Consider the following 12,413-nt stretch of genomic DNA (forward strand, 5'->3'; position numbering starts at 1 on the left):
CACAATTCACCAAACACATTTCATGATGACAAATATTGAAAAGGAGTCGGTGCACAAACTCCAAACTCCAACAGCGTCTCTATTTCTTACAAAGACTGCGGGTCTATGGAGTGGAGCAGAGGATCATGCTGTTGTTCTACCGGGCTGCATTGGAAAGTATCATCAGATACGGCATTGCGGCCTGGTACGGCAACCTGACTGTGCAGTCAAGGTCACAGATTGCCGGTCTGGTGCGGACTGCCATGAAGATCATGGGGGTCGGGAATCATCCTTCCCTACAGATGCTTTATTAGCAGTCCGTCACCAGACTGGCACAGAAAATTGTTACTGACCCGACTCAGGCTGAACCGCTACAAGAACTCATTCCTGCCGACATCCATCAAATTGCTTAATAACCGACATTAACTAAGTGGTGCAATATATATATATAGGAGTGTGTGTGTATTATTTATTTTAATTATCTCTCTCTATTCCGTTGTTTTTCTCACTGTAAACTACTGCTGCACTTCTTATTTAATTTTGATTTTATCTCTTTCTATTCTGTTGTTTTTCCTTACTGTAAACTGCAGCTGGACGGAGTCCAGGAAAAAGTTCCCCACGGGAAAATTAAAGTATATCGTATCGTATCGTATCGTATCGTATCGTACAACCTGCCACTATTTAAAGTACTTGTGATTAACACCAAATAAATGTTGCTCAGATTTATTTATTTATTTGCATTCGAAAATATGGCTGACCGTTTTGTGGTAACACTAAGACTGTGTTTCAAACTGTTATTAATTACTTCCACCATGTTTACGGCTCTCTACCTTGGTTTCATTGGAGCCATAACAAAATCTTCTTCACACGTGGAAACATGAGTTATGGCCTGTTGAAACCAAGATTGACCTTTTTGGCTGTAATTCCAAAATGTCTATTTTCTAATTTTCACAGCATTTTCTTTAATTTGTCAGGGAATTTTAATGATGAAATTAAGGCATATGGTAGGAGGCAGCAGGAGATTATCTATGAAGGGGTACAAATAGGTACTGAGATTAGAATTTGCTCTCATCAACATGTTGAGGCGGACTGTTAATGTCGATTACACTGACATCCAAAGATTCTTTGAAATGATTTCTCACCACCTTTGCACCCTTTTCCCCAAGAGTGTTTTGCTAACTTGGGCATGAAATGAACCAGAAGCTATTAATAGTCGTCAGCTCATTGCTGACAGGGCACCTTGCCTCCCTCAGGATTTCTCACACTGGACAGTTTTTTTTATTTTATCTCCATTGCTTTGTTTCCATGGTACAGAGGGTGGGGTTAGAAGTACAGGGCCCATGCTAGTTTACAAAGACAGTTCCACATATCACAACGTGCATAACAGAAACGATAAAACACCAGATGAGCTTTTTGATCTGATTTGGCCACAGGATGTCAGTGCCCGCCTGGCCACGCGTGTCCATATGGTAGTGCTAAACCATCCATCTGTGGCCCAGGAGCTTTTCAATCTTCATCTGAACAATCTGCATGCAACAGCTGCCCACCAGGTAGAGTAGTTAACGAAAACATCTGCACTCTCCCTTTAGTGAAAACCAAAGTACAGCTTATTAAAGAATACCATTTTGCCCAGGTTTTTACTGCGCAGAGGCTTCTTCAGTGCCATCCCCCTGTCCGATGGGCACTTTTGCTCCATCACCCGGTGGGACTTCCCTCAATGACTGCACCCCTTGCCCACGAGGTGCCTTCTGCAACAGCACTGCTCTGACTGAGCCGTCTGGAGCCTGCAGTCCAGGTCTGACGCCTCATCCCCCATGGGGGAGATCCAGGGAATATCACTGATCTCCGGGAATATCTCTAATCTTAAATAAGAGACCTTCACACAGACTATTTTGCTCTGTATTAAATATATAAAATAACAGTAACATTTTGTTGTTTTGATCTCTCAGAGGAAAATTCAGTCACACTCTGATGTATATATTTTGTGTTGGACACTTTTACACGCAGGAAAGGAGAGATGTCAGAGGGAAATGCTGCACTTCTGTAGTGGGTTGGAGGGGTGGTCAAAAGGCAGACTAGAATCTTGACACCAACTATTTGTAATTATTTTTTGTCTGCACATGCACACAAATCATGTCCCTCAAGTTCCACAACTCAGGGCCTGACAGATTTAACAAACAAATACACTATAAAAACAGTTGGGTCGAAAGTAGCCCAATTATGAATCAAAAATGGACCGATCCACTTTATGGGTCAATTTGACCCAACTTTCTGGGTTATTTTATAAAAAATGACCTAATTTTTTTGACACAAGTAAAGTAACCACTTCATGCCTCCAATTGTCTGATCTCAAATTCACTTTACGGGACTCTAACCCTAAACTTACCGTGCACAGTTGAAGTGAAAATAAGACATTTTAAAAGTGGTAGTGTTTTTGTTACGGGGAGAAGTAAACAGGTGACTCATACTCCCATCAGACTTGATGATATCTGGTAGTCTGTTTCAGATATACGGAGCATAGGTACTGAATGTTGATTCACCGTGTTTGGTTCTGACTCTGGGGGGCACAGAGCAGATCTGCACCCGATACTCTGCATAACAGCAAGTGGCCAAGTACTTTGGTTGAATAACTTTACACCATCTGCTAGATACAATTTATAATGCAAATTCCTTAATCTGCGCAGTTTAAAAATTATCATTAGAAGAGATATCGGATTTGAACAACTGTCATTTGGTTGGTCATAGTTTTTCAAGCATTATGGTACTACATCACTGATGCCTAACTCTTTATGAGAAGTCTAACTCCATTTTCTCTTTCTACCACAGGATATTTTTGTTTACCTGGGTCCACGGAGTCGTCCCCTGTCTCCCAGTCTCATGGAGATATTTGTCCCCCTGGACACTTCTGCCCTTGGGGTAGTAAATCACCCAAACCCTGTCTTGGTGGCAGCTTCCTTCCTGAGCCAGGCGCTTCCTCCTTGTCTCAATGCCGACCTTGCCCACCTGGGAAATACTGCCTCGGCCCCGGAGCCTCACAGCCTACAGGTGAGGGGATTACACATTCCGTCCCCACAGTCACTCACTATGTAATCTGTTTGTAACCAGTTCTTGTCGCAATGCATCACACTAGCCACGTTACAAGCTTAAAAAATGCTTTGGTTTTCTTAGTGTTAATGAAATTATTGTCATTAAGAAAACCTCTTCTTGTCACAGGTTTGTGTTCTGCGGGGTTCTTTTGTACCCTAGGTTCAGAAAGTCCAACACCACGAGCCAACTCCTTTCAATTCAGCTGTCTTCATGCAATACTTCAGGAAATTTACCTCATGAAGATGGACAATGTGTCCTGGATGTACAACATGTCATGCTTCCACAACTCCTGCAATCCTGGTAAAATATGTCAATCGGTACTATGATGAGAGTCGGGGTCACCGTTCAACCTCTAATTTTACTCATAAAATGTATCTACATAGGAAATAATGGAAATAGAACTAATTTTTTTCAAGGTACAAACTCTCGGCTTTAGGAAAAATGTAGGCAGGGAAGTCAACCCCAAAATTTTCTTTACAATAATACGTAATGTGCCATTCATGGCTTACCCATCTTCTGAAGTTGAGTCATGATTGGTCGTTGCCTGAGCCTTCAACTGTGATGTTATTTTCAGTCAACACCAAGTGGCAAAATGGCCACCCTATACTCATATCTCGTGCTTAGACTAGTGGGGGCACATAGAACATATTATTGGAAAGAAAAGTTTTGGGTTGACTTCCCCTTTAAATCATTCGTAAATGTAATCTCTAAATGTAAATGTAAATGTATCTCTCTCTATTCTGTTGTTTTTCTCACTGTAAACTACTGCTGCACTTCTTATTTAATTTTGATTTTATCTCTTTCTATTCTGTTGTTTTTTCCTTACTGTAAACTGCAGCTGGACGGATTCCAGGAAAAAGTTCCCCACGGGGAAAATAAAAGTATATCGTATCGTATCGTATCGTATCGCAAACAACTGCTCTTCGCATAGCAAGTTCATATAGTAAAAATGCTAAAGAAAAAAAAAAGGTTTGAGAACCAGTTCTGATGCATTTGGTGATGCCAGAGTCTTACGTTTGAATTCAATCGAATCATACCAATTTGTTTGGAATAAGCAATAATAATAATAAAAAAAAAACAGCAACACAGCAAAACTTAGTCATCAGAAGGTAATCTGGCATCTTGCGGACATGTTAGTACAATTTTGTGCAGATGGATTTTACAGTCTTCGGGCAATTTGTTTGTCAGGAATTCCACTGCAATTGCTTCTTTTAAATATAGACAATTGGGCCACAAAGAAATGGTATTTCGGTATGACATTGCTTGGCAATCAAATAATTCCATTGTTACCCTCTTGTCTCTCTTATTGTAAAAATGACCACACAAAAAAAGAGTTCAACCCAGCATATAAAGAAGAACGGTTCCTCTTTGCTTTCTTGCCGGCGAGACAACACATTACCTCAAACATTTTTCATGTTGACATGTTCTGTTACAGAGGGAGACTCCAAGTGGGTCAGACTGGATACGCAGTCAGATTCCCACCATATTGTTACTCACTCACCGCTACACCTCAAGAGTCCACATTATGGGAAATGTGCCACTTTTAGAGGAGATGTGTGCCCCAAGGGTGGGTATATCTCAACTTTGGACTGCATGGCTTTACCACACACACGCACAAACACACACACAAATGCTTCATTCCCTGTGCAAGGACAGTAGACCCACAAATTGTAATTGCTATGACATATGCCTGATTTCCCCTGGAGTGTCTAGTCACTTCCTCATGTTTTTATTTGTTTCAAAAATAAACCGTGAACAATGTTTAGAACATGATAGATTATCAATAGACTTGGAGAAAATAAAAGATTTGTAAGAAGCCTTGAGTTTCCACTCAGGAATTGAGTTGATGGGGTGAAGTGCTTGTAAATTTGACTGAAATGAGGAGCAATTTAAAAGTCTTGGAGCAAAGTCATTATTCTGCTAGGACTGCGTAGGAATCTAGTAAAAGTTCAGACATACTCACATGACCTATATAGTCTTCTTGATAAAGTTCAGTGATCATTTTCTACTGCTTTTTAGGTTTTTATTGTCCTGTGGGTTCTGCCTACCCCCAACCTTGTGAGACGGGCTTTTACTGTAACCAAATTGGTCTCGAAGCCCCAAATGGACCCTGTGCTGCAGGATACTACTGCCCGAAAGGTTCTGAAGACTCCCATGCCTCCCTTTGCCCTGCAGGTCACTACTGCCCATCTGGAACACCTCTTCCTCTGCCCTGCCCTCTTGGAACAATACAGAGTAAGATGTGAACAGTGGACCCTCCAAAAGTGCTACATTTGAGAGATAACAAAAATGTCAGGCAAAATTTTTTGAAATTCACACGACAAGGTGCAATAGTAACTACATGGAACCAGTCCTGGAACTTATTACGACATAGAAATGGACAGATGGGCTAAGTCATTCGCAGATGAGTTAGTTTTTCTTCAATCGTGTGGGGTAGTACGAAACCTGACTATTGTTTGTTCCTGAAACCTTTTTGGATTTTTGGACACCACCAATCTGACCCGACAGACCCGAATGTATTGTGATGGTCTGCTAGGGATGTCTGGCAGAGTTCCCTGTCAAAAGGAGTTTGAACTCCCACCTCCAACAGTAGTTCAACCAAGACCTTGGGGCGGTGGGGGCATTTAGGCTGAGAGAGCGATGTTCCATTGGAGTCTGCCAAGACTGCCTTTTGTCACGGATTCTGTTCATAACCTTTATGGACAAAATTTGTCAACAAGGGTTGAGGTACTGCGGGTTGGCGGCTTCATCTATGCTTTTTGAGCGTGTTTAGTAATGTTAAAAAGTTACTTAAAATGTTACTTATACAGTTAATAAAGATTTCATACTGGCAAATTAATTATGAAATTTAAAAAAAATTCCGCTGTTGTGGCAAAATTGTTGTTGTTCCGACATCTAGTGTCAAGTTAACTCATTCACTGCCATTGACGGCTATAGACGTCAAAAATTCATTTTAACTATTTCTATTAGTTTAACATTTTTTCCCACTTTTGTTAACAAGAGTGTGAAAACCTAGAATTATTATTTTTTGTACATTTAGAACAGATATAAAATTTGTGATTAATCGTGAGTTAACTAATGAAGTCATGCGATTAATTACAATAAAAAAAAATAATCGCCTGATGCCCCTAATTTTTAATAATCTTTTATTTTCTTTATTTAAATCGCGTCAGGTGATAAAACAATTTCAATTGTAACTAATAACATGACTTCAATAATTAACTGCCGATTAATCACAAATTTTATATCTGTTCTAAATGTACAATAAAAAAAAATTTTTTTTAGGTTTTCATACTCTTATTAACAAGAGTGGAAAAGGTGTAAAATTAATAGAAATAGTTAAAATGAATTTTTAAACATCTATAGCCTTCAATGGCAGTGAATGTGTGAAGAACCATCACAGAAACGATAGTGTTCTTCTTTGTACTTGGAAAATGCCTTTGCTCATTGTGCATGTATGATTGTAGAATAAAATCTCATTCTGCTTCCTTTCAAAGAAAGCAATCCCATAATGCACCTCTTATTCGTTAATTATTGATGAATGAGCAACCAGACACAATGCTAAGATGAAATGCAACACCTAATCCGCTTTGCTGCACTGCAATGTCCTTATGGGAACTTCTGTGTGCCTTTTACAGCTCAGTAATACAGAAGAAAATGAAAACTTTCTCTCCTGCGGGCACTTATGATTCATTTCAGTCACAAAGTGGTTTAATCATGTACAGTAATTGTAATCTTGTCTTGCGGCAAATTGCTGGAAATGTATTCCATTTTGCCTTCATATGGTTATGTATTAGAAACTTAAATTCAGCTGAAAAGATCGCTACTATATATGATAATTCAATCGTGACATTGTTTAATAATCCAAAAATATGTTCTACTCAACAATTACACTTGTTTAAACGTGTACAATTCTTTTCTGTGTAATAACATTCCTTCCAGACCTCGGTGGCGAGTTCTCGATGGAGTCGTGTCGGCCGTGTCCTGCGGGTCATTACTGTCATCAGAGAGGCTCGAGCGAGCCAAGTGGCCAGTGTGCAGACGGCTACTACTGTCCTCTGGGACAGAGCTCGGAGAGGCCACAACAGCATGTCTGCCCAGTGGGACACTACTGTGAGAAGGTCAGACAAGCAGTGTCCAGAGTCTTGCAGCTATTGTCACTCATCACTGCTAAATAGTGTGTGAGGAATCATGGGTTCTGTCATGTCAAGTTAATACATCGCTGCGTACCACATGACCATTGACTCGCTGGAGGCTGTTGTCATGTGGTGTGTTATAATGAGAATTTAAAGGGTAATTGCACAGTATTGATGGATAGATCAGGGTGTCGTGAGAGATCATCAGCGCTGGAAATGATCAAATTTTGTGTACTTTTTCCCAAAATCATGACTTATTAATTGCAAATGTATGTCTGTTTTTTTTTTTTTTATCTATGCTAGCTGTCATGCCAAATTTAGACATAATTATCCTCATTTTAGGATTCATATTTCTGGCATGGCAAGGTTGGTAAACACTAAGATAGATAGATACATAGTAGATGTATGTACTATGGTACCAACAAAGAACAACACTGAGGAGGATAAAAATACATTTTATTAAATCTAATTGTGCTCCATATTTACATTTTTACAAGGAGTGCAAAGTTGGATGCATAATATTATAAACATTGATATATAATGATATAAAGATGCATTTAATTGTAATGCAATTTTCTGTCATTTAACAGCTGTTTAGCTGTGTTAAGTTAGGGAAAGAAAAAGGATTCTCAAACTGAGGTGAGCAGTGGTGCGTGAGCAGAAGATTGAAAAAATAATTGCAGTCTGGTATAATAATTACACACTAACATTTTTCCCCAGTGTGACTCCCCGTCACCCCCCCCCCCCCCCCACACCCAAAAAAAAGAAAAAGTGTGCAGAGGAGAGTAGTTTCTGCAATTTTGAATGAGTGTTGAAAGGTTTGCGTGCGTGGTTTAAAATTTTTGGTGTAGACTGCTTTGGCATGCTCGATCCTTTCTTGTTCCAACAATGGACTTTATATTTAAGTGTAGTGAGAGTAGTGATTCATTTGTCGAAATAAGTGAACTGGTGAGTGCTGTTTTTTTTGTTTTTTTTCTGCCTGACTGTGCCCCTGCCGTGTCACTCTTCAGGGCTTAAATGAAAATGATGCTTTTCTACATTCTAATTCCGCCTAGCAACAAGCGGCTACACAAATTGAGTCTATATTGCTGTGCTGGCTTGCTAGCTACCACTGTCTGTGTGATTTTAATATAATTAAATATGTAAATAAATGAAATATAATATAATAATATAAAATAAGTCATAATCATCATCATTGTGTGTGGTTGATGACATTATCCGTATCCTTCCATGCCAAACCACGCCCCCAAAATATGAACATTTTAACCAAGCAGATTTTGATAATGAAACTTGGTTATACTTGTTGATAGTGATGGCACAACACTAAATCTCACATTTTAGGACAATCAGAGCAGAAGTTTGGAAGGTATGACCCATTGAATTTCAACATTTTTGGTATTAAGGGGTGTGGCCGCCTTCCTTTGAACCCTTGCATCTCAGGGACTACTGGGTCAATCTTCACAAAATAGGTATTGGTGAAAAAGGGAAATCAACAATGATTCCAAATCTGCAATCATTTAGAACCCTTTTGACCCTTTCTTCTAGGAAATGGAACTGGTGGCTCATGTGACTTTAACAAAAATTTTCATGAAACGTAATCGCTCACGTTTAAAAAAATATATAAAGATTTCAGAGATATAAATTGGTCATTTCAGGGCAGTGTGGAACCAACACCTTGTCAACCAGGCAGCTACCAGCTCAGACGGGGTCAGGGCAATTGTGAGACTTGCCCTCCTGGTTTCTACTGCCAAGGTCAAGGTTAGTTCAAAGGCAACTTAACAGGAAGTTTTCCCGGTCATCTAAATGCAAAAAGGCCGTTATGTTTCATTTACGTGTAAATCAGGAACTTCCTATGCACTTCTCTGCGAGAGAGGCTTTTACTGTCCGAGTGAATCAGCAACTCCGCGGCCCTGCCCAGGGGGCTCCTATGGAAATCTGACAGGCTTAACTGAAGCTTGGCAGTGCTCCTTGTGTGACCCTGGAATGTACTGCCGTGGATCAGGTACAATGCTTCCACAGACTGACATTTCTGCTGGAACTTTCTTGGTAGATGAGTCATAAAAGCAATGTATCAATAATACAGTACATGTGCATTTTTTTTCTTCAGGGAGGACTTTTCCCAGTGGCTCGTGCGCTGCGGGGTTTGTTTGTGCTGGGGGAGCCTCAGAACCGTCCCCAGTGGACAACGTGACTGGCTTCCCGTGCCCTCTTGGCTTCTTCTGCTCTGCTGGGACTTTGGTGCCACAGCCATGCCTCAAAGGAACATTCAGGTTCATAATTTGCAGTGTACTGTATTAACATTCAATATTTGCAAGGCTTTCAGGCTCATGAATAATGTCTGCCTAATTTTAATGTACCATAGGTACATCTCAAGAAATTAGACCACCGTGGGAGAGTTAATTTATTTGAGTAATTCGATTCAAAAAGTGAAACCCATATACTGTATTATACAAGTCAATAAAAATGCAGCAACGTACTTTTCAGACGGTCAATTCCTACTGTTAACATTTTACTATTTCATTTTATATTTGAACTGTTTTGAATTTAGTTATAGCTGTGTAGATGTAGATATAACTATGTTAACTCAATATAGCTTGATAAGTAATGCTTTTGTCCTCTTTGTTATCTGTTCTCTTTTCCCAGAAATGAGAAAGTTAATAAGTTTCTTTTATTCATCTAAGAAGTCTAGTTTCTGTTCGTTAGAAATCCGGTTTTTGAAAGTTCAAGGACGAGCTAGCATACTGGGAGAGGCGTTTTCCTGGGAATCACTGTTTTTTCTAATAAAAGTCCCGTGTCTGAGAGAGACGACACACATTTGGACAGAAACACGGCTTGGTGAAATTCCTTTGTGTCATCCGAAACTTTCTGATTAAAAAACCTTGCAAGGACCCTCTTCACGAGATCTCAACTCTGATTTATTTGAACATGCAAAAGATTACAAAAACAGGTAATCTAACACTACCATACTTGTCTATTAAAAATAATGTGTCATTTAACGTAACAGTGAACAGAGTGGGCTGATGGATGAATCTCAGTGTCGTAGTTGCAGCCCAGGCTTCTACTGCTCAGAGACAGGCTTGTCAGCAGTGTCTGGACCCTGCTTAGCTGGTATCAACATTGAATTTCTCTAATTAGGTCATTGAAGGCAATGCTTAAGAAAGTGTTTGATAAACACTTTTTGCTCCAGGGTTCTACTGTCTCGAGGGCTCACAGACCGCTGCGCCAATATCAAGTTTATCTGGAGGTGTTTGTCCAGCTGGCCACTACTGTGCGGAAGGCAGCAGTGTCCCCTCACCCTGCCCGACTGGCTCGTTCCGAAATGAGACTGGAGGAAAAGGCAAAGACGACTGCAAGCCTTGCCTTCCTGGTAATCACATAACGTGCTTGTAATGTCACTTTCCTCTCCTATTAATTTTCAACCGCCTCTTGCCAGGCTTCTACCAGGATTTCTCAGGTCAGACTGAGTGTAGGCGCTGTCCTTCCGGCTTCCACTGTGAGACCCTCAGGCTAAGCTCAACCAGGGGGAGTTCTTCTGGCCTATCCAGTCCTTTGCCCTGTCCTGCTGGTTTCTTCTGTCCCAGGGAGAGTCCAGATGGCCGGCCCGTTCCCTGCCCCAAAGGCACATATGGGCCCAGTCAGAGTCTCACCTCTGAAGGTAAACCTCATTTTGAACGTGAGATGAGGAAAAGAATTGGGACACATCTCTAAGTTTATGATTAGCTTTAGGATGCTAGCTAAAGCTGTCGGTTGCTTGTGTTCACAGGTCAGTGTTTAGCCTGTCCCACAGGTCTGTTCTGTGGGTCTGAAGGTTTATTGGAACCCTCTGGATGGTGCCTCAATGGGTTTCTTTGCCTAATGGGAGCCTCACTTCCAAACCCCACTGACAACACTACTGGGTCTCTCTGTCCTCCTGGCGGGTTTTGCCAACAGGGGCTTAAAGCAGGTAAAGTTCACTGGAAAGAATCTTATAATGCATTACTTCTTATAATGCCTCACATTGTGCTGTAGGTGACTGTTGGTCTGGGTTTTATTGTAACTGGGGCTCGAGCAAGGCAGATCAGACTCCGTGTCCGGCTGGTTTCTTCTGTCCTCGTGGAACATCAGCCCCCATTCCATGTCCTCCTGGAACATTTAGCTCCATTACAGGCAACTCACACCTGAGCAACTGTACTGAGTGTACAGCTGGATACTACTGTCAAGGTAGGAAACATGGTGCGAGGTGCAAATTTTTTTTTTCTTTGTTAAGACATGCAATGCACGCTTTGTGGATAGAAGTCATGGGACACACCTGTGACATCAACAGGACATCCAAAGTCAAGCAGTAATATAGTACATTAAAATGCAGTCAATATTTATTATTATTTTTTTTTTCCAGGAGAGTATAATAATAATTAAATAATAATAATTAAATGAAACCTCTCTTCCTCTTATGGATTAGCCTTATCTGACATCACATTTGACTGTGACACAGTGTAAAGTGCCTTATCTATTCAGATCCAGAAATGTGAGCTGATCGAGTGTCATCACGTCACATTTTGTTTTAGATGTGATTTGCTGTGCTTTGTGTGACTTCAGCTGAAGGTACTGTGCAGCCCACACTGTGTCGCGCTGGCTATTACTGTCCGCCAGGAATGGCACAAGGAACGGGCTTTCCCTGTCCAACTGGGACCGTTCAGAACCAGCTCGGTGCCTCAAGCCTTGACGCTTGCCTTCCCTGCCCTGCTGGTAATTGTTTAGTTAATAATACATGTACAGCATCTGAGCAATCTAGTGACATTTCATATAAAAGCTGCATTAAAAAAAATCTGATCTATTTTGATTGACAATCAAAGAGACATTAATATTACAATAAGTTTATTGTTGGAGTTGGAGTTTGTGTCATTTAATTTTTTTTCAGCACAGCTATATCTCAAACCAAATAAAATGCCATTAATTGCACCATCGTTTGTGTTCAAATATCTATATATTTTTGTGGTTACTATAACTAAAACAAAGCTATGTGGATGTTTTTAATAAGTGTTGTTTTCATCAATGATGACAATGATGAAATGATTTTGTCGACATTAACAGAACATGACTTGTTAGTCAAAATCCCTCAAAAGCAACACACAGCAATAAAACACACGCAACTCAGTCATTACATTACAGTATCTGATAGTAAGGTTCACCAGATGTCACCTGGTGCTAATGGGCTGCTAGCTTACTTTTGGC

The 12,413-nt window shown here is 40.4% G+C and overlaps 1 protein-coding gene across 13 annotated transcripts in view; it reads left to right on the forward strand.

Moving 5' to 3' along the window:
• Positions 1–12,413, forward strand: part of LOC144052618 (uncharacterized) — a 74,767-nt gene that overhangs the window by 35,216 nt on the left and 27,138 nt on the right. For 12 of the 13 annotated variants that reach the window (XR_013294260.1, XM_077566849.1, XM_077566850.1 and 9 more), the window contains exons 53-68: positions 1,413–1,529; positions 1,613–1,774; positions 2,806–3,024; positions 3,193–3,366; positions 4,502–4,633; positions 5,086–5,301; positions 7,009–7,187; positions 8,858–8,960; positions 9,046–9,204; positions 9,310–9,472; positions 10,207–10,310; positions 10,390–10,569; positions 10,636–10,857; positions 10,966–11,145; positions 11,211–11,402; positions 11,778–11,927. Coding sequence is in view for 12 of the 13 variants with exons in the window: in XM_077566849.1 (XP_077422975.1) it covers positions 1,413–1,529; positions 1,613–1,774; positions 2,806–3,024; positions 3,193–3,366; positions 4,502–4,633; positions 5,086–5,301; positions 7,009–7,187; positions 8,858–8,960; positions 9,046–9,204; positions 9,310–9,472; positions 10,207–10,310; positions 10,390–10,569; positions 10,636–10,857; positions 10,966–11,145; positions 11,211–11,402; positions 11,778–11,927 (2,652 nt within the window). In the remaining variant the exon portion in view is untranslated. The remainder of the gene's footprint in view (positions 1–1,412; positions 1,530–1,612; positions 1,775–2,805; positions 3,025–3,192; positions 3,367–4,501; positions 4,634–5,085; positions 5,302–7,008; positions 7,188–8,857; positions 8,961–9,045; positions 9,205–9,309; positions 9,473–10,206; positions 10,311–10,389; positions 10,570–10,635; positions 10,858–10,965; positions 11,146–11,210; positions 11,403–11,777; positions 11,928–12,413) is intronic. The other variant, XM_077566855.1, reaches the window with a different exon arrangement.

This window comes from Vanacampus margaritifer, chromosome 5 (genome assembly GCF_051991255.1).
Source record: "Vanacampus margaritifer isolate UIUO_Vmar chromosome 5, RoL_Vmar_1.0, whole genome shotgun sequence".
NCBI lineage: Eukaryota > Metazoa > Chordata > Actinopteri > Syngnathiformes > Syngnathidae > Vanacampus > Vanacampus margaritifer.